Source organism: Bufo gargarizans, chromosome 11 (assembly GCF_014858855.1).
Source record: "Bufo gargarizans isolate SCDJY-AF-19 chromosome 11, ASM1485885v1, whole genome shotgun sequence".
Taxonomy (NCBI): Eukaryota; Metazoa; Chordata; class Amphibia; order Anura; family Bufonidae; genus Bufo; species Bufo gargarizans.
In genome coordinates this window covers 40,712,724-40,736,088 of record NC_058090.1, presented here as the reverse complement: position 1 = coordinate 40,736,088, position 23,365 = coordinate 40,712,724, and the positions used below count along the sequence as shown (strand labels likewise).

Genomic DNA, 23,365 nt, shown 5'->3' with positions numbered 1-23,365 from the left:
CAAATCTTTATTAGCGTTTAAGTTAAAAATAATAAATCCCTTTAAACGGACAGGTCAAATCAATGCGGAAGTGGGTAGGTATACAGCATGCGTATAGTGTGTATATTATAAACGCTATTGCTGTGTGTACACCTTGATCATAGTATACTAACCTCTCCCACTTCAGAAGTGATGTCACTATACAATATGGGGCTCTAATTAAGTTCTGCCCCACTGTAGTACACCACCAATAAAGATAAACAATAGGGTCCCTGTTCTATTGTTTCCCTATGATCTGTTAGCTAACTGATCAATTAGGACCCTATCTACCGCTAAGCTCAATATATTTGTCATATATTGCATGAATTTCATGAACAGGTAGTATGGAGTTATGACTCCTGTTTATTGCATAAATACAGTATGTATTTTTGGAAAAGAAATGTTTTTGTGGTTTGATATTACAACTTGTAACTTACAAGTGTTGTCCTGTATCAATTCTGACTGATCTCATCTTTCATTAGATTCTTGGTAAAGCCCACCAGGTCCATCAGTTTGATCATGAGGTTGATGAGTTAATTGCCTGGATGCAGGAGAAGGAAGTCACGGTGAACACAGATGACTATGGCTATGACCTTTCTGGGGTGCAGAGTTTGCTAAGTCAACATGAGGGCTTTGAAGTAAGTGACTTGTAATCACAATTCAAACCCATTTATCACAAATTAACATGTATGTTTTATTAGCCATATAAGCTTTTGCAGGATGGTCAATCTGTCGGGTGGTAATAATTCAATTAAGAATTATTAACTATGGTCATAAAAATAATTAACCATAAAAAAATTAAATTTATAAAATTTGTCATAAATTCTTAAAATCATGACCTGGTGAATTGTAGACAACCTAATTGATACAATTCACATCTGAGTCCGACTATTTCCTCAGATAAATAAGTTCTTTTTGACGTGAGATGACGTTAATGATAAAACATGTAGTTATACATTACACAATAATACACAGGTATTATAAAAATATGCAGATTTATTGGTTACAAGGTTATAAAAATATATAAGTAAATAAACACAATGATACATGCAAATGAATATATAGAGCGTTAATATGAAGCATTACAAGCTTAACAATACATGTGAGTGGAAATAACTTGTCACATTATAACCAAGCCATTATTAGGTTAGGATATCAAAGTAGGAACATAAGTTATATACATTACTTCTGTTCAGAGAAAGCCTCATGATATCAGGACGGGCATGTCTAATCCTAGACATCAATATAGAATGCTAAATACATTCCGCCCCCCTCTAACCAACTACACATCACATGACTTCAGGCATGGGCAAATCCATCCAAGGATATAGCTTAGAAGAGATAACTGTATCCTTCCGCCCCATCCTGGACTATTTTCACACATATAACTTTGGTAAGACTATTAAGACAAATAACAGGGATCTAGGATCTTTCCTAGACCATATCTTAAAAGGGAAGGACTTGAAATAAGTCTTTCCTGTGGGAATCCATCAATTAGCTTGGCGAAGAATGTTCTATCAATAAATATATATATATATATATAAGCAATTATTGTATACTTTGCTAGATTATGAGTCTTGATTCTTCTGCAGGTAGAATGAAGCCTCACAATATCCTAAGACTACATCTCAATATGGAGATGATCAATTAATTAATTTATTTATTTATTCGCCAATCTAGATGGTATAATTTCACCCACACTATCAAATTAGTCTTAATAAAATGAAATATCATTTTCTGTGTCTCTTACCAAGTCCTAGTAGAAATCTCACTTCTGCTCCTAGGAAAGCTGGGTGGTCCATTAAAGCGCATGTAACCATGGCTTTCATCCTGATAGACACCTCTAGAGAGCTCAACTTCTCTTTCCTCTCTTTCTTTCTTGTGTGTCCCTTTTCTCCCCCCTGTGTATGGTTTATGATCACAAACTTATCAGTTAGACACACCTTCCTAATTTGGAGCTTTCCAATCATTGTCGGATGGGTGTGATCATTGATAAGAAATGACATCATAACCTTACCCAGAATGCACTTTTGCTACTGTTGTAATGTCGCCTACTCATACCTAGGTGGCACTGCTGTGTAAGCTATTTGCATCATAGTATAAAGGGTTAACTTCTGTAAGCCTGAATAAAGGTATAATATACAATTGACCTTAAAAGCTTTAATTCAAGGCTATAGGGATTAATTCTGACACTTGTAGCAATTAGAGACAGACCTCTAGGCGTCTCTCTGAATGTTTCTCACACTGTTTATTTGTGCATCGTAAATAACTTCAATGGCTTTGTTTTCTCAGAGATATCAGTACCTCCTCTCATACCAAAGAGGTGAATAATTGTTACAAAACACACATCTTCACAGACACTCTTTTAGAGACAAAGATTCTCCTAATGAGAAATATATATAATATACTGGATACATGTCTTCATAACATATAACAATATAATATATAGTAATATACATATATATATATGTCCTACTGATTGTCTTATGCTAAGGACTAAGGCTCATTAAATGAATACATGAATATTATATATTTGCTTCATTCATAAATGCCTAATTGTATGGGTAATTATCACCAGCTGCATAGAGCTTATCTTTATCTTCTGTCATAAATTTAAAAGTAGATAAGAAGGCCTCTTCTCAGACTGGTACATTCATGAGAAGAATAACACTAAAAAGTAGAAACCTTCGTGTGACCTTACTTTGGCCTTCTCAAGACATACAAAATTGAAACTATAGTCCAGCATGGCTCTTAAAGGGAATAAACATTCATCTTGACTAAAATAATTGGATATCAATGCATTTACCTATGAAAAGGCACAACAAATCATTGTTATTTCCCAGCTCTACAGCTGAAAGCGGTAATAATGCAGCCGAGCTAAACCTGATGGTTAACGCGTCAAGTAAAAAAATGGCACAAAAAGGTTAACTAACAGTTTTAATGTGCATATATCAAGGGGAAAAAACAGAACTGGATCGCACATCCACAATGCTATGCTTAGATCTAATTAAACTCGCTTCTCATGACAATATTCAGTGTACAGCCCCCCATACTGCATGATGTACAAGAGGCATTGGTGTACATTTTGATCAAAAGGCATAAGCCCACTCACCACGTCAAGGTCACCTCTTAGAGTGGGACCTACTCTGACAAAAAAGGCGTTGACAAAGCGGCACTGCCCTAGTAGGCGGCAGGACCCAGGAGTCAGACAGCAACCCTGCTATCCGACAATGCCACCCATGGCACTGGGCCCTACCAACCCACCAGCACAGCACCACAAAAGGCCACCACACAGTACTGCTGATTTGACCCGCAGTTCCTGATAGTAGTGGACATGTTGTGTTAGACAACTGTTCACATGGTGCAGTATGGTGATTTATGATACAGTCAATTCTTATTTGATTGTGGGTAGAGATGAGCGAACCTCTGTTTTAAGTTCGGCGTCTAAAGTTCGGGTTTGGATTAGCGGAGAATCCCGATCTGGAACCGGATATGGATTCCGACTTCCGTTGTGGTCCGTGGTAGCGGAATCAATAATCGGCCATTATTGATTCCGCTACCACGGACCACAACGGAAGTCGGAATCCATATCCGGTTCCAGATCGGGATTCTCCGCTAATCCAAACCCGAACTTTAGACGCCGAACTTAAAACAGAGGTTCGCTCATCTCTAATTGTGGGTCTATTGCACAGTTGTTCACATGATGAGCACCAGCCCTAGGACTGGTATAAGAAAGCCAGTATTCAATACATTCCCCCACAGTCCCTTCAATTGGGGCGAGTTAATCATCATAGCTTAATGTTAACACTTTAGAGCAGGCATCCTCAAACTGTGGCCCTCCAGCTGTTGTAAAACTACTCCCACAATGCCCTGCTGTAGGCTGATACCTGTAGGCTGTTCGGGCATGCTGGGTGTTGTAGTTTTGCAACAGCTGGAGGACCGCAGTTTGAGGATGCCTGCTTTAGAGCAAGGTTTTAGCTACATTGCTGGGCTTTTGTGAAACACTTTGCCATTCACTGGCTTGACAAAGGGTCTGAGATGGAGCCACCACGTTGCTGTAATGTGTTGATGCAGTCATGTACTTGAGAATAGAACAGTGTCATTGTATCTTTGTTATGGATCACATATTAGAAATTAATGTCACAAGAAAGGGAATTTACAAGGGTGTTTTTCCAATACAATTCATGGTCTGCTCAATGGTAAGTTTCACTATATGTATGATTTTTAATGTGGCAACATGTTTTTGTAGAGGGATCTTGCAGCCATTAAAAAAGAAATGGAACAAGTCATTAAACAGGGACATTACTTAAGTCAGCTACACCCACCAGTCCAGAAGAACGTGGCAGAGAGACTGGAAGATGTGTCCAGAAGGTGGGGGAGTCTAATATCAAGATCTCAAGAAAGGAAAGAAAAATTGTCCCAAGCTGAACAAGTGCAGATGTATTTCAGCGACTGTGGCGAGTTAATGTAAGTGCCCGATCATGAAGAAGAGACTGCTAACTGGAAGTATCTAGCAAGTAAAGAATCATTGAATGCATGATTAGTTCAAGCCTGCCATGTCGTTTTGCCACAAATGGGTGACACAGGTTGGGACAACAACTCATGTTTTGACCAAAAGGGAACTGATAGCCCTCCTTAGTATCCACGCACAAATAAGGGTCTTTCCACCCCTCACAGTAGCCATATAAACGCAATATACAGCAGCTCAAGTGTCACATTGTTCATTATTCTCAAGCATGAGAAAAGGGTGATTCCCTAAATCATCGCCGCAGGGTGATGTAATGCTTGTTCCACCTCCAACAACATCTTTTCGTTAGACTGTGCTAACTTGTAGTTATGGACTGTAACAATGCCACTAATGGACTTTTGCTTGACGAGTGAATATTACTCAATATGGCACTTTGTACTGTTTTATCTTCAGTGTATATAATATACAGAAGTCTTCACAAGATAAACACTGAGGGGGTCATTTATTAAAACCGTCCTTTTAGATGCCAGTCTTAATAACCCCTATATCTGGCGGTGGATCCACCAATGTTATGAAGAGGCGCCGGCCTCTACATGACTTCGGCGCATCCAGCGCCAGTTCTAAATGTAAGCCATCTTTCTCGCTGACTTACATTTAGACCATTTTCTATGCCTAAAACAAGCGTAGAAAGTGATGAATAAGATTCCATACCACGCCCACTTTTTTAGACCTGGCATGAGCAGGAAAAAGTTGCAGATTGTGGCTCATCTAACCGCTGTGTCACAATCTGCGCCAGAAATACGCCTAATATAGTAGTATTTCTGCATAATAAATGACCCCCTGAGAATCTACTTTCAGATCCCATCAGGATGCAACTTAGAGGGCACTAAATAGCAGCTCTCATGCATGGGGCTACAGTGAAGTGTGGTTATTTAGTAAGTAAGGGGGAGGTGGTAAGAGAAATTGCAACTTTTATTGTTTTGCCCTACAATCGTAGTATCCGCAATGGAATACAGTAAAAACTTAATTTCCCGCCTGTAGGAATCTGTATGCTTATTTTCTATAAAATCAATGACCATATATACGATGTGGCTGCCCTACCAGTGAAAAGAAGCAGTGGTAGACTGGTGTCCATTCACTCTTACCAGGGCTAAAACAAAACTAGTATAAGCTGGTGCGTAGTAGCAGCAGCTTCTCTTTAAAGAGGACCTTTCACCTGGAAAAACAATGTGAACTTAGTATGCTGACATGTAGAGCGGCGCCCGGGGATCTCACTGCACTTACTATAATCCCCGGGCGCCGCTCCGTTCTCCCGTTATGCCCTCCGGTATCTCCGCGCACTAAGTTATAGTAGGCAGAGTCTGCCCTTGTCCTGTGGGCGTCTCCTTCTCCTAGGCTGCAGCGCTGGCCAATCGCAGTGCACAGCTCACAGCCTGGGAGAAAAAAACCTCCCGAGCTCTGCGATTGGCCAGCGCTGCAGCCTAGGAGAAGGAGACGCCCACAGGACAAGGGCAGTCTCCGCCTACTATAACTTACAGAGCGAAGATACCGGAGGGCATAACGGGAGAACGGAACGGCGCCCGGGGATAATAGTAAGTGCAGTGAGATCCCCGGGCGCCGCTCTCCATGTCAGCATACTTAGTTCACATTGTTTTTCCAGATGAAAAGTCCTCTTTAAATGGGATTTCACCCAAAAACATAAAAACCAACATTTTCGCCCAAAAACATAAAACTGGCAATATGTGTATATTAGTAAATCAAGATGTTAAAGCAGCAAAGTGTGGTTCTTAACTTTACATTGCGTACAAAGATACGGCCATTTTTCTATTTTGGAAAATTACAATTGTATTTGCTCTGCTATATACGTGATTGTATGTTGTTTATTTCCACATCAGAGTCTGGGCAAGAGAAATCCATGCTCTGATGGTATCTGAGGAATTAGCAAATGATGTGGCTGGTGCAGAGCAGCTGATTAAACGACATGAGGAATACAAGAGGGAGATTGACCGGCACTGGGGGAAGTATGAAGAGCTTCAGAGGATGGGGAAGTCTCTACTGGAGAAGGAACACTTCATGTCTTTTGAGGCAAGTTAAACCCTGTCTCGTACCGTATATACAGTATATCTTGATTGCTCATTGAGTGGATTAGGGAGTCAGAGTATACTGTAGTATAAAGGGCTGGTGAACCCTTATGAAGGACGCTTTGGTCTCCGGAATTGAAATGAAAATGAAATAAAATCATGAAATTATTTATTCGTAGGTCACGGTTGGTGAACATTATGCCAAAGTGAACAAAACACCTTGAGGACTCTGGTGGCAGCAGTCACAGCCACCAGCTGTGCAGGATTCTGCAACCCAGCTCCATTTTTTTTGAGGCGCTCTGTTGCAGTTCCGTGCACTGCCAGTGGTTGGGAGCCCCACTGTGCAGGGAAAAACTGTGAAGGGGCCACAGCATTACGGCTCATGCACACGACCGTATGTATTTTGCAGTCCACAAAACATGGATCCGCAAAAAATACGGATGGCGTCAATGTGCATTCTGTATTTTGCGGAATGGATCAGTTGGCCCCTAATAGAACAGTACTATCCTAGTCGGTTATGCGGACAGTAATAGGACATGTTCTATTATTTTGTGGAACGGACACATGGAAACGGAATGCACACAGAGTAACTTCAGTTTTTTTTGCAGAATGGTTCCGCATACGGTCTGCAAAAAAGACAGAACGGAAAAAAAATACGTTCGTGTGCATGAGCCCTTAGACCACCACTATGGCACCTTCAGCTCTGCATCAGTAATGTGGGCCTCAGGGCTCAGAAGGCGAAGGCATATCCTAGCAATATAGCAGCCCTTTTGGAAATGGAAAAACCGCATCACCATTTGTGACTTCTGTTTAAAATTAAGGTTGGCATAATGATTTACACTGCACTATGTACTTATATTTCAGATTGCAGAGAAAGTCCAAGAGCTGTCAGAGCTCATGGGGTTTGTGTCTGACACCTGGAAGAGGAGGAAAGATATCTATGAGGAAAACCTGGAGATACAGCTTTTGTGTAGGGACCTAGAACAAGCAGATGGATGGCTTAACACCAAAGAACCATATCTTTTGGATTCAAACTATGGGGTGAGGACAAAAATATACAAATTGATTTTAGAGGATATATTTTGATTTGATAAGCAGTACTAGAGTTTTATCTAAAACACGTCAATGCAAAATAATATTCTGCTTCCATTTACTCTGCAAAGAGCTGATAAAAGGGTTTCTGGGATTAGAAAAAAACATGGCAGTTTTCTTCCAAAAGCAGTGCCCACCTGCCCATGGGTTGTCTGCTGTTACAGCTTGGTTCCATTGAAGTAAAGGAGGCTGAGCTGCACTTACAGGCGGTCTTATAGACATATGCAGCACTATTTTTGGAAGGATGGAGCCACGAGCCACCTGACTTTAAAGGGATTCTGTCACCAGGTTTCACCCCCTCCAGATAAAAATATGGCTATGTTCAGGGAGCTTTAACCATTCCTAATGTGGTCTTATAAATGTAATCTGTAGGCTAATTTTGCTAAAATACGCTATTACTAACCTGTCAGTCATAAAAATAAGGTGCCCAAGGGGATGTAAATGGCTCCAAGCTGCCGCCCTCACCTGATGCCGTTCGTGCCCAGCGCCGCCTCATAATCTTCTGTGGCGCCTCCAGCTCTCCCTCTGTAACATCGCTGTGAAAGCCTCCTGCTCGCTCTCTCCCCCCTGCAAAATCGTGGGACTCTAATTGGTTGCTATGACAGCCTGGGGCCTGGTGAAGACTACCAGGCCTGTCATAGAGAGCTGCATGTAAAGCTGTGCCCGAAGCACCTCCTGATAGGCAACCTGTAAAAAACCCATAAACTGCAATAGTGTTCTACTGCAGTGTTTGATACAAGCGATCAGATCACATGTACAAGTCCCCTAAGGGGACTAGGGATGAGCGAATCGACTTCGGAAGCTTCATCTGAAGTCGATTCGCGAGCGCTTCGTGCAGTATTAGAATGTATTGGATCCGATGAGCCGAAGTTATTACTTCGCAAAGTCTCATGAGACTTTGGGTATTAATTTGTAAATTAATTTCTACTGTAAAAAAAAACTTGCTACCGAACTCTGGTTCGGTTCCAGGTGGTACCGGAATAATAACTTTGGCTCATTGGAGCCAATACTTTCTAATACTGTACGGAGTGCTCACTCCGTACAGTATTTAAACAAAGTTTTATGTGAATCGACTTCAGATAAAGCATCCGAAGTCAATTTGCTTATCCCTAAAGAGGACTAAAATTACACAAAAAAAAATTATTGTTTAAAAAGAAAAAATAGATAAAAAATTCGAATCACCCCTTTCCCAATTTTACATATAAAAAATATAAATAAACATAATAGGTATAGCTGCTTCTGAAAACGTCAGAAATAAGTTAATGCCATGACGGAAAAAAATGCTCAATACAACATTTTTGGTCACCTTGCCCTTCCCAAAAATTTTTATAAAAAGTGATCAAAGAATCGTTTTTACCCCAGAATGGTACCAATAAAAACTAGGGCACATCCCACAAAAAACAAGCCCTCTCACAACTCATTAAAGAGGACCTTTCACCACTCCTGACATGGGGCTGATGCCACTATTAGACAGCTTGGAACCTGACAAAGGTCCTCAAGGTCCTCAAGGTCATCTCATGTAAAGACATAGTGTATATGTATACTGGTATAGGTACAAATGCCAGTAGATTCTTTTCTGGGACCCCAAAAAAACTCATTTTTTTAAATATCACCTAACATATTGGTATGCTTATACCCATAACATGTACTATAAATATTGTAAAACAAAACATGCAATACAACAGGTCTCTGCAAACCAAATAAAGTACAAAAATGAATAATAATTGCTGGTGCTATACTTATAAATTAGAGATACTTGGCAAATCATTTTGTACAAAATTATGTGAGCCCATCTGCCGCACGTAAGACGGGTTCCTAACACTAAATTCTACCTGTTATGTGCCATGATGGCTACCATACAATTCAGGGAGTGTAGGTTCCACATGCATGCTGGGCCTGCGTTAATTTCTGTCATCTTTGGTGCCAAAATGGCCTCCATTATATCAAAGGAATGCAGGTACCAACTTGCATGCCGAGCCCACTCCACACCACTCCTGGTGCCAAATGGCCACCAAAGAATGCAATGAGAGTCCACACTATACCTCTCCTGGTGCCAAGTGGCTTCCAGTGAGTGAGGGGGAGCAGGCTAAGCTATATACTCACACTAATTAAAATCAGAATTTTTCTTTGCAGTATGTACTATAAATATATACACTTATTTCACAGTTTTTGTCTCGTTTACGCTGTTTGTTGCTGACCTTAACATTTTTTTAAATATTTTTTCACTTGTTATTCCAAAATGAATTAACATTTAGGGATGTAAATATGGTATGCATAGAAGCTACAGCTTGTTCTGCAGAAAACAAGACCACATGTTGGTGCACTGATGCATGCAGAGAAGAAAAGTGAAATTATTGTGTGTGGTCCTGAAGGCCAACAACGTACTGATCCTGAGGAGGTTAAAGCTTAGTAAGGAATACACGTTTATAAGCTTTTATTAATGGTATTCCTCTTGCTAGGACTCTGTGCCACACGTGGAGGTCCTCATGAAGAAACAAGAGGAATTTGAAAAGATGCTAGCAGCCCAGGAGGAGAAATTTCAGATGCTGAAGAGAAAAACAAAGGTATGTTTGGCATGATTTAGGCTGTATATCCCCTGCCCAGCAAATGACTGGCAGTCACCCTCAGCTGCCTGGTGCTTATTATGTCCCACCAGTTTCTTCAGCATAGTGACAGGAGTGGCCTGTGCACCTGTATTAGGCTACTTTTACACTGGCGCTTTGGCTTTCCGTTTGTGAGATCCGTTCAGGGCTCTCCCAGGCGGTCCAAAACGGATCAGTTTTGCCCTAATGCATTCTGAATGGAAAAGGATCCGCTCAGAATGCATCAGTTTGCCTCCGATCCGTCTCCATTCGGCCTGCATTCTGCTGTCCGCTTGACGAAACTGAGCCAAATGGATCCGTCCTGGCACACAATGTAAGTCAATGGGGACGGATCTGCTTTCTCTGACACAATCTGGCACAACAGAAAACGGATCCGTCCCCCATTGACTTTCAATGGAGTTCATGACGGATCCATCTTGGCTATGTTACAGATAATACAACCGTATCCGTTCATGATGGATGCATGTGGTTGTATTATTGTAACACAGGGGGTGCACAACCTGCGGCCCGGGGGCCACATGCGGCCCTTGATACCATTCTGTGCGGGCCCTCAACCATCTGGTAACAGACATGTATGTTTATGTCTTGTGGCTACTCACATATATTTTTCATGTATTCTCCTATTAGATGGGATTCCTGGAAGTGTAACTAGACATTCCTGATACATACTGTATGTTCAATATGCCATAAATGCAGTATTTAAGTTGTTAATACCCTTTTCAATTTTATTTTCGGCCCTTGTCATTGGTTCAGTCTGGCAATGTGGCCCCCAACCAGAAAACGTTGGGCACCCCTGTTGTAACGGATCTGTTTTTGCAGATCCATGACGGATCCGCCCAAAACGCAAGTGTGAAAGTAGCCTTAGCTATCGTTTGTATAATGTTCTGAACAGAAAAGACGAAAAATGGATGCAGGGTGCTGATATACTGTGTATTTGACTGCCTAGTGCAGGGATGGCCAACCTGTGGCTCTCCAGCTGTTGCAAAACTACAACTCCCAGCATGCCCAGACAGCCTACAGCTATTAGCCTATAGCAGGGCATGGTGGGAATTGTAGTTTTACAACAGCTGGAGAGCCGCAGGTTGGCCAGCCCTGGCCTAGTGGGAGCGGTTAAAGGGCAGAACCTGGAAAAGATCAGGTTGACTTATCCTCAGGATAGGGTATTATTATCACATTAGTGGGTCCTGGCACTGACTGATCAGAAGAACAGAAAAATAACTGTGATGTGAAAGCGCCCTAGGGCGATTTTTATTTCTAGCTTTTCTTTGGTCATTTGTCTCACGGTCTGCTTATTATGAGGCTGTCAATCCCGGTGGGTGGATGGGGTAATCAGGACTCTCATTGTCTCTCCTTAATTCATTCTGCCTTTTTTATAATCAGAAATCCTGCCACAATTAATATACACCTATGTACATTGTTGCCATTGGATGTCTGTTCTACTGCTTTTTGGGGACATCAGACTGTGATCATACATTGATACAGCCCTGTAGACATTGAATGGGGTGTCAGCAAGCAAGAGTGACCATCAAGCCGTTCAGACTTCTCCTCAATGTGGTCTTGCTGCTAGGAAGAACATGGCACCCAGCATAGGGTGTCTGTTCTGGTAATCAGACAGTAATCATACATCGAGAAAAGTACTCATGCTTTATATGTCTTGTATCTTTCTTAGAGAGAACAGAAACTGTTTACGCAAATTGACTTTGAAGAAAAAGGACAGAAGAAACCTGAAACCTTCATCAGAGTACCTTCTCTAAAGAGGAAGCCATCAGACAGAAGAGTATTCCCCCAAAGACTGGGGAGTGCAAGGGGTTCAGGCCTTTCCAGTAGACCTCCCATGGAAACACTGGGCACCACACCCCAGAACAGTTCAGTGATTTATGGTGGTTTACTGGACAACTTGGATGTAAAGAGCAACAAAACTGTAACAGAACAAAGGCCACAGCCATTGGTTACCCCAAATCTTCTTGATCTCCAGATCCCAATTTTGGAAAACCCTATTAGATTAACTGAATCCCAACCGACCTTGTCTGCTTCTCAGCAACCGCTGTCTTCAGTGCAGACATACCAAAGCTTAAAAGTGCCAATTGCAGAGGAAATCCTAGACAATAATACACCCTTAATTACTTTAGAGGACACCAAGTACCAACCTGAGGAAAGATCCTTTGTGAAACCAACAAATTCTTCAACACTACTGTCACTTAATTCTGACCTGTCCTCAGGAAAAGTACACAGCGATGTTGTGGTATGTAGAGTTTCATTGTTTTTGAGGTTCTCAAAACGCTTCAGTTTTGTCCCCATTCATTGTCAATAGGGACAAAACTGAACAAACCGGAATGGAGTGCTCCAGAATGCATTCTGTTCTATTTTGTTGTCTTCTCCTGACGCACACATAAACGCTGCTTGCATGGGAAACTGAACATGTCGGATCTGGCATCTGTAAGCCAATGGTGCTGGATCCGTTTTTTTCGTACATGAAACAAACTTGTCCTGCTCCCATTGATGCTGGATCCAGCATGTTCATTTTCAATATAATACAACGTTCTGAACAGATGCAGCGGTTGTATTATTGAAACCGGAAAGGAAAACACAGATGTGAAAGTAGTCTCATTTGTACATGTGCTTTATGTCTGTTCACCCTGCAGGAGAGGAAGCCATTGGCTGAACTTCCAAGAGTCCCAGTTCTCTCTGCCTTGATTCCTGAGACACCACCTGTTAGAACTTTGGTAATGTCATTTTTGATTTGAGAATATGGGGCATTTTGTTTTGGGTAAACTTGATTTAATGCTGATAAAGGAGATAAATTATGTTTAAATATATGCAAATGAGCCTCTAGGAGCAACGGGGGTGTTGCCATTACACCTAGATGCTCTGCTCTCTCTCTGCCCTCTGCACTTTGATTGATAAGACCAGGCAATGAAAACATCACCACCCCTGGCCCTGTGAAAGTGGATAAATTGTGGAGCCTCTAGGTGTAATGACAACGCCCCTGTTGCTCCTAGAAGCTCATTTGCATATATTAAAACATAATTTTTCTCAGCAATGCGGGCGCATATGAACATGGGACCAACACAGATGCCTTCAGCTGCCAAGTGCACATGTAACAGGTCAGCCAGTGTCATAGGGACAAATCTGCTGACAGATGCCCTTTAAGCCTCTTTCACAGCCAGTGTTTGGTCAGTGATTTCCATCAGTGATTCTGAGCCAAAACCAGGATTGGAGCCTCCACAGACATAAGATTTAAGGGAAACATCTGCACCTGTTCTGTGTTTAGAGCCGCATCTGGTTTTGGCTCAAAATCACTGATGAAAATCACTGACCAAACACTGACGTGTGAATGAGGCATTAAGTACAGGCCCATTTTTGGTTTTGCATTTGTGTTCCCCCCCACGTTCCAATAGACATAACTTTTTTAATTTTCCTTTTCTATAGCCATATGAGGGCTTATTTTTTGTGGGATAAGTTGTATTTTTTAAAGGGCACCTTTTATAATTTACCATGTCTTTTATTGGAAAATGGCTGTGGCTCAATACGAATACAGCGATACCAAACTTGTATAGTTTTTTTTTTTTTTGCACTACCTTTCAAAAATAAAAACCTTTTAAAAAAAAAAGGCCATAACTTTTTATATTTCCAATAACAGCTGAATGAGGGCATTTTTTTGGCGTGATGAAATGTAGTTTATATTGGTACTGTGTTTGTGGTACATACAACTTTTTGATCACTGTTATTCTTTTTACTTTTTATTTAATTACTAGTAGCCCCCTTAGGGAGCTAGAACCTGGGATCTATTGATCTGTATTCCTATTCACCCTAATATAGATCTATTGGGATGAACAGGATTCTGACACTGTCCCTGCTAAGCTGTGCCATTTCACTGTAGGGGCTCCGATCGGAAGGCACTCTGCCTTACCTTACAGGTTTCGATCATGGCACCTAAGGGGTTAAATGATGAGGTTCAGTGCCATTGCTGTATCCCATCATTGCGGCCGGGAGCCTGCTGTATGATACAACTGGCACCATCCGCGTATGGAGGGGGCTCAATGCAGCAGCCCGCTCCATACATTCCCTCAGCCACTGTGACGTTTGCCTATGTCACTGGTGATTGAAGGGGTTAAACAATTGTCATTTTCTGATGACATATTCCCTTGAAGTATTTAAAGGGACACTGTCAGGCCTTCTTAGCATAATTAAATCTTTATATGCCCTCCTAGGTCTTGTAATACGTTTCCAATTCATATACAGTACAGACCAAAAGTTTGGACACACCTTCTCATTCAAAGAGTTTTCTTTATTTTCATGACTATGAAAATTGTAGATTCACACTGAAGGCATCAAAACTATGAATTAACACATGTGGAATTATATACATAACAAAAAAGTGTGAAACAACTGAAAATATGTCATATTCTAGGTTCTTCAAAGTAGCCACCTTTTGCTTTGATTACTGCTTTGCACACTCTTGGCATTCTCTTGATGAGCTTCAAGAGGTAGTCACCTGAAATGGTCTTCCAACAGTCTTGAAGGAGTTCCCAGAGATGCTTAGCACTTGTTGGCCCTTTTGCCTTCACTCTGCGGTCCAGCTCACCCCAAACCATCTCGATTGGGTTCAGGTCCGGTGACTGTGGAGGCCAGGTCATCTGGCGCAGCACCCCATCACTCTCCTTCATGGTCAAATAGCCCTTACACAGCCTGGAGGTGTGTTTGGGGTCATTGTCCTGTTGAAAAATAAATGATGGTCCAACTAAACGCAAACCGGATGGAATAGCATGCCGCTGCAAGATGCTGTGGTAGCCATGCTGGTTCAGTATGCCTTCCATTTTGAATAAATCCCCAACAGTGTCACCAGCAAAGCACCCCCACACCATCACACCTCCTCCTCCATGCTTCACGGTGGGAACCAGGCATGTAGAGTCCATCCGTTCACCTTTTCTGCGTCGCACAAAGACACGGTGGTTGGAACCAAAGATCTCAAATTTGGACTCATCAGACCAAAGCACAGATTTCCACTGGTCTAATGTCCATTCCTTGTGTTCTTTAGCCCAAACAAGTCTCTTCTGCTTGTTGCCTGTCCTTAGCAGTGGTTTCCTAGCAGATATTCTACCATGAAGGCCTGATTCACACAGTCTCCTCTTAACAGTTGTTCTAGAGATGTGTCTGCTGCTAGAACTCTGTGTGGCATTGACCTGGTCTCTAATCTGAGCTGCTGTTAACCTGCGATTTCTGAGGCTGGTGACTCGGATGAACTTATCCTCCGCAGCAGAGGTGACTCTTGGTCTTCCTTTCCTGGGGCGGTCCGCATGTGAGCCAGTTTCTTTGTAGCGCTTGATGGTTTTTGTGACTGCACTTGGGGACACTTTCAAAGTTTTCCCAATTTTTCGGACTGACTGACCTTCATTTCTTAAAGTAATGATGGCCACTCAGTTTTTCTTTACTTAGCTGCTTTTTTCTTGCCATAATACAAATTCTAACAGTCTATTCAGTAGGACTATCAGCTGCGTATCCACCTGACTTCTCCACAACGCAACTAATGGTCCCAACCCCATTTATAAGGCAAGAAATCCCACTTATTAAACCTGACAGGGCACACCTGTGAAGTGAAAACCATTTCAGGTGACTACCTCTTGAAGCTCATCAAGAGAATGCCAAGAGTGTGCAAAGCAGTAATCAAAGGAAAAGGTGGCTACTTTGAAGAACCTAGAATATGACATATTTTCAGTTGTTTCACACTTTTTTGTTATGTATATAATTCCACATGTGTTAATTCATAGTTTTGATGCCTTCAGTGTGAATCTACAATTTTCATAGTCATGAAAATAAAGAAAACTCTTTGAATGAGAAGGTGTGTCCAAACTTTTGGTCTGTACTGTAAGTATTATCCCTGTGTGTATTGTAAAACGTGAAAAATGATCTTTATAATCACCTGTCAATCAACTGTCCTTTATGCCCAAGGGGCGTTCTTTGCGCCGCATTTGTGCCCAGCCGCGCCCCAACTGCCGGATCCTTAGACACACCCATCTCATTAGTATTCACTTCGCTGGGTGCTATTTTCCTGTCCCCGACATTCGGAGATCCTGCGCATGCCCAATACGAAGTTACGGTCATCGGTCCTCAATAGGGGACGCAGGCACGATGTGATCCCGGCGTGTGAGGGTGCTGGGCGCTTAAGGATCCAGCAGTTGGGGCGCGGCTGGGCACAAATGCGGCGCAACGAACACCCCTTGGGAATAAAGGACAGTTGATTGACAGGTGATTATAAAGATTATTTTTCACGTTTTACAATGCGCACAGGGATAATACTTATATGAATTGGAAACTTATTACAAGACCTAGGAGGGCATGTAAAGATCTAATTATGCTCAGAAGGCCTGGCAGTGTCCCTTTAAGGCCTGAGACTTAAATAAAGAGTCAGCATTAATTAAAGAACAAGTCAAAACCCTATTTGTTACATTCACTGGATCTGCCAAAAGTTTTGTTTCACATACAGCATTTTCTTGGAGAAACATCAATGCAGTTTTGTTATGGCTTTTTTTTTTTGCCAAATCCAGGAGTGGAACCAGTTAAAACACGTCCTTCTTTTCCCATTCCTTTTAAATCCACTTTTGGATTCAGCTAAAAAAAAAATAAAAAAAAAAAAAATGGTATTTTACAAGCAGTGTGTAATATGGTGGGAAATGAATCCAGCCAGCAAAGGAGGCAATATGGACAATCACAATACATTAGTAAGTGCCTTGTATTCACTTTGTCTACCTGATAAATGGCACTTACTGAAGTGAGACAACCCCTTTAATGTTTAAGATGGGAATATCCCTTTAACCATCCAACTCAGCTTGTACTTAAATGCTCATGATTATAAATGTCCTTCCTATGCAGGAGGTGAAGCCTGATCTTCTGCTAGAACTTAATGTGGACTCGTCAAGTGGACCAACAAAAATACCTGATCTACCTACACCAACGTCACCAGTAAGTGCAAAAATCAGATCATGATCACATCATCCCTCCCCACACGATACAAACAAATGTGCACGATTGTCAAATTGTCGATGCATTGTGTGTATGTGTGTGTATATATATATATATATATATACCGTATTTTTCGCTTTATAAGACGCACTTTTTACCCCCAACAGTGGGGGAAAGTGGCAGTGCGTCTTATAAAGTGAATAGAGCAGTATTACATGGCCAGCATAGGCATTGCGGCCTGCGATGTACCAGTGACATGTAAACAGGGGCGCTATCAGGATAGTAGCAGGGCCCGGCGCAGTCACTGAACTTCATTAAGCTAGGCCAGTCAGAGCAGCCATCACATATAAAGTGTATGCAGCATCCCCTAGCAGTGCTGCTTTGCTAAACTAGCTGTAATTGCTTTTCTGCAGTACTCACTATACTCGCAGCGGGCAGCGCACATCACTAACTCGGTCACGCTCTGGCCCCGCCCACTTTATTAACCACTTCCAGGCCATTTACCCCCTTCCTGACCATGCCTAATTTTGAAAATCTGACATGTCACTTTATGTGGTAATAACTTTGGAACGCTTTTACTTATCCAAGCCATTCAGAGATTGTTTTCTCGTGGCACATTGTACTTCATGTTAATGGTAAATTTGAGTCAATATGTTTTGCCTTTATTTATAAAAAAATCCAAAAGTTAACGAAAATGTGAAAAAAATTCACTGTTTTCTAAGTTTAAATCTCTTTGCTTTTAAGACAGATAGTGATGCCTCATAAAATATTTATTAACATTCCCCATATGTCTACTTTATGTTGGCATCTTTTTAGTAATGTAAATTATTTTTTTTAGGACGCTAGAAGGTTTAGAAGTTTAGAATCAATTTTAGAAATTTTTAAGAAAACTAGGACCAGTTCAGTTCTCAAGTCACTTTGTGGGGCTTACATAATAGAACCAACCCATAAATGACACCCCTCAAACTATTTAAAACAGTTTTTAGAAATGTTGTTAACCCTTTAGGTATTCCACAGGAATTAAAGCAATATAGAGGTGAAATTTCAAAATGTCACTTTTTTTTGAACATTTTCAATTTTAATAAATTTTTTCCTCGAACACATCAAGGGTTAACAACAAAACAAACCTTAATATTTATTATCTTGATTCTGCAGTTTGCAGAAACACCCTATATTAAACATGCAAATAACCGCTGTATAGGGCACAGAAGGCAAGGAGCACCATATGGTTTTTGGAGGGCAGATTTTGCTGGAATGGTCTTTGGGCACCATGTTGCATTTGAAGAGGCCCTGGTGGGGTAACCCCACAGGGAAAACCCCCCCAAAAGTGACCACATTTTGTAAACTACACTACCCAAGGAAGCTCAACAGCTGCTTCATAGAATTTTTAGTACTTGGGTGTGAAAATGAAAAATTGAATTCTATTTTTTACAAGAAAATGGTGCTTTAGGCCCAAACTTTCTTTTTCATAAAAGGTAACAGGAGAATATCCCCCCAATTTGCTACCCACTTTCTCCTGAATACAGTAACACCCCAATTGTGGTTGTAAACTGTTATTTGGGGATACGTCAGGGCTCTGAAGGGAAGTAGCGGCATCTGGATTTTTTTACATGGAATTTTCTGTCGGTTTTTAAGAGCAAAACCTTTTTTTATTTTTTGTTGAATGAGCTGCACGAGGGCTTATTTTGTGCAAGACAAGCTGTAGTTTTTATTCGCACCATTTTGGGGTACATTTGGCTTTCTGGTAGCTTTTTATCTCATTTTTGGGAGGTGAAGTCACAAAAAAACAAGCTGTTTGGTGTCATTTTTTTATTCTTTTTTTACACCGGTCACTTGATGGGGTATTTTTTATAGATCCGGTCATTACGGATGCCACAGTACCAAATATGTCTATTTTATTTTTTTATTTTTACACAACAAAAACATTTTTAGAAAAAAAAATCATGTTTTTGTGTTGCCATTTTCTTAGAGCCATATTTTTTTTCATTTTTCTGGCTATAGTATTGTGCTTGTTTTTTTGCGGGATGAGGCAACGTTTTTATTGCTACCATTTTGGGGTACATACGATTTTTTTTATTGATATTATGATTTTTGTGAGGTGACAAAAAAACCTGGCATAATTTTAATTTTTTTTTCAATTTTTTTTACACCGTTCACTTGATAGGGAAGACCATGTGATATTTTTGTAGAGCCAATTGTTTCGGACGTGGCAATACCATATATGTCTATTTTTTTTTTACATTGCATTACAAGACCATTTTTAGAAAACAAATTATGTTTTTGTAGTGCAATTTTCATAGAACCATTTTTTTTTTCTGGCTATGGTCTTGTGTGGGGGCTCTGTTTTTGCGGGATGAGGTGACGTTTTTATTGCTACCATTTTGGGGTACATACGAATTTTTGACTGATTAACATTATGTTTTTTGGGAGATGAGCTCACAAAAAAAAAAATCTGTTTTGGCGCAATGTTTATTTTATTTTTTACGGCATTCATCTGATTGGGTAGATCATATGATATTATTATAGAGCCGGTTGTTGCAGACGCGGTGATACCAAATATGTCTATTTTATTTTTTTTCTTCTATTTTAAAAAACTTTTTTTTTTCTAAATACCGGATTTGGGGGGATTTTTTTATGTGAATTTTTATCTTATTTTAGACTTTGTGTCCCCCATAAGGTCATTTTTTTTTTTTAACTATTGATTTCTCCTGTAACTCGGGCTGACATAGTAGCCCCAGTACAGGGGGAATACACCCCCTAGAGAGGCTGTACAACAGAATACAGTGCTGTACAGCCTCAGTGCAGGGCTGATCGAGGTCTATTGAAGACCGGCATAGCGCTTCCTGATCTGTATACACAGCGTGCATAGTCAGTACTGCAGATAAGCGATTACTGCTAGTTTAGCAAAGCAGCACTGCTAGGGGCTGTTGCATACACTTTATATGTGATGGCTGGGCTGCTATAACTGGGGTCCAATGTAATGGGGTCAGATCCCCCCATAACAGTGTCCTCCACAGATCCCCCATAACAGTGTCCTCCACAGATCCCCCATAACAGTGTCCTCCACAGATCCCCCATAACAGTGTCCTCCATAGATCCCCCATAACAGTGTCCTCCACAGATCCCCCATAAGTTCAAAACCCACCAAAAGCACACCATTTGGTTAAAAATATTTTATTTTCTTAATTTCCTCCACAAAAACCTAGGTGCGTCTTATCATCAGGTACGTCTTATAAAGCGAAAAATACGGGGTGTGTGTGTGTGTGTGTGTGTGTATGTATGTATGTATGTATATATATATATATATATATATATATATATATATATATACACAGTATATATGATTTAGTAACCTGACCATGCATTGAAAACAATACAACCATCTGTACTGTTTTGTTTTTAATTTATAGATAGCATTTTAATATTTTATGGGTATTTTTTATATTTCATGTTTTGATTTAATTCTATATATTTCAATTGGATGCAGAGTGTATGAGTGCTCGCCCATTTCAACTATATACATTTACCCACTATCCAGAGGGTTGGGTGTTCCCTCTTTTTTGGGTTTGAAGCACCACGTCAGAGCGAATTAGGAGTGAGCCACCTCAGCCATTTCATTATATATATCTACTCACCTTTCAAGGTGGCGAGAATGATGTAAAAATCACCAAAAATGGCTCAATTTTGCACAAATATGGTGCTTCCCCCGCTGCCGATTGAAAAGAATCTCAGAAACTGCTTTTTGGTAGTGTACCCCGATAAGAGGTTGTTAACTCTTTACAGTTTAGAGTCAAATTTAAGGGGTTGCCTTGCCCTATTTTGATGACCTGTCTTCAATATCCGGTCAAATGGGTCTGACTCCTGACACCCCTGCTGATCAACTGTATGAAGAGAACGCAGCAATCGTACGAGCGCTGCCTTCTCTTCACTGTTTGCCTGCCCGCCGCCAACATTACAGCAACGAGCAGTGTAATTACATCTCCTCCGACCCCATCACTTGAATGAGAAGTAGTGTAACCACAACTGCCCGTGTTCCCATTTAAGGAGACCTGCGTTCTCTTCATAGAGCTGATTGGTGGGGTGCCAGGTGTCCCCCCCCCCCCCCCACGGTCTGATATTGATGACCCATCCTGAGGAAACCTGATAACCCCCTTTAAGCCAACTGCTAGACTATCTAAAGAGAGTCTAAAGATGCAACATATACAGGTGAAACTCGAAAAATTAGAATATTGTGCAAAGTTAACGTATTTCAGTAATGCAACTTAAAAGGTGAAACTAACATATGAGAGACTCATTATATGCAAAGCGAGATATTTCAAGCCTTTATTTGTTATAATTTGGATGATTACGGCTTACAGCTTATGAACCCTCAGTCACAATCTCAGGTAGCCTTTGCTCAGGGGGTATGGATTAATTAGCTGACTAGAGTGTGACACTTTGAGCCTAGAACATTGAACCTTTTCACAATATTCTAATTTTAAGCTGCATTAATGCAATTCCTTTTAATTTGCATTACTGAAATAAATGGACTTTTGCACAATATTCTAATATTTTGAGTTTCACCGGTATATCATCCGGCATCCGTCACTTTGATAAATTTGGAGCAGTTTAAGACTAAGTTTACACGGTCTTACTATACACAGTAACTGCGCCCCAGTACCTCCACTTTGCACCAGATCTGTAGTTTTGGCTTATTCCATTTTTTCCCTTCTGTTTTCTTCCCAGAGTCCTTCCTTTGATAAAGTAATAAATGGATTTATGGAGGCAAAACAGACGCATCAGCCAGGTGGAAAGGTATGAGACTGACCGCACGTCATTCATCTCATCTGTGTATATTATAGATTACGTGCCTGGCCACAACTAATGATCACAGCAGCCTATGCCATCAGCAGGCAGGTGGTTAGCATGCATCCTCCCTCCTGAATATCTTCTTATTATATACATCTGCATCTAACATTATATAAATACAAGAATATATATACATATAATCTACATTAAACTATTTAAAAAAAGTATGCAGCTTTCTGCTATAGTGTCTACTTGTTTCAGTTATTCACCATTTGCCATTTGCATGCCCTCTGCTTGCTGTGAGGGAACAGGAACAACCAGAGACTGACAACTCACACAGACCTAATAACTCTCACAGGTAAGGCCGGGTTCACATCACAGTTAGCTTTCCGTAAATCTAATCCATCCCCATTTTAAGCATCCGTTATGCTCAGTTATGCCCATTTTACATCCATTTTAGCCATTTCGATCTAAGATCCGTTATTTTAGACAGAGAAAAAAAAAGTCCTACATGGTCTCGGACAAAGTAAAATAACGGACCTGCGATGGAAATCGCTAAAAAGGATGCAATATGTGCTTAGCTTTGCATAACAGATGCTTAAAATACAGGATCCCTTTTTTTGTTTATTTCTGTTCTTCTGACGGATCAGAAGCACAGAAAACTTATCGGTGACGTGACCCAGCCTAAGGCTAGTTTCCATGAGGCAATGCAATGGAGCAGCCACAACCCTGGCCACCTAAGGTGGGGGCAAATAGGTAAACAAATTAGTGAGTTAATGGAGGTATAACCTCCTTAGAACTGTTTGGTCAAAAGACAAAAACAAGAATGTCTTCATTCACTAACAGCAAGCAGAGATTTTCAAAATGATGAGAAATTAAATCACAAAATATATCATAAAGTTGACAGTATATTACATTTTACATACATAAAGCTGGAAAACTTGTTTAGTTCTAGTTACGGTGCATTCACAGGACAGTAAAAAATACTGACGTTATAAAAAACAGATAAACGTAAATTTTTTATGACCGTTTTGCATCCTAGTGTCTATCCATTTCCTTACTGCCTATCCATTTTTAACACCTGTTTGTCATCCATTTTTAATAGCTGTTTCACTGGTGCATTTATTTATTTATATTTTTAACCCCAACCCAACATTGCCATTAGTATAAATAAAGAAATAAATAATGCCCCCACCTCCACCAGTGGTAGTGTAAAAAAATACAAATGCCTCACTACAGGCACAAGCAGAAACGCTTGCTCCACACTGGAGGTAGCAGGACCTGAGGCTCCCAGTCTGATCATGTGACGTCACAATGCTGGGAGAGTCAGGTCCTGCTGCCTCCAGTGGTGAGCA

General features: G+C 40.8%; 1 protein-coding gene across 1 annotated transcript in view; it reads left to right on the top strand.

Annotated features, from left to right (window-relative positions):
• The window catches only part of SPTBN5 (spectrin beta, non-erythrocytic 5), a 250,075-nt gene that overhangs the window by 202,522 nt on the left and 24,188 nt on the right, over nt 1-23,365 (top strand). The window contains 9 exon segments of the mRNA XM_044271814.1: nt 501-656; nt 4,268-4,485; nt 6,382-6,571; nt 7,432-7,608; nt 10,119-10,223; nt 11,932-12,504; nt 12,905-12,985; nt 17,133-17,222; nt 21,948-22,016. Coding sequence (XP_044127749.1) covers nt 501-656; nt 4,268-4,485; nt 6,382-6,571; nt 7,432-7,608; nt 10,119-10,223; nt 11,932-12,504; nt 12,905-12,985; nt 17,133-17,222; nt 21,948-22,016 — 1,659 coding nt within the window.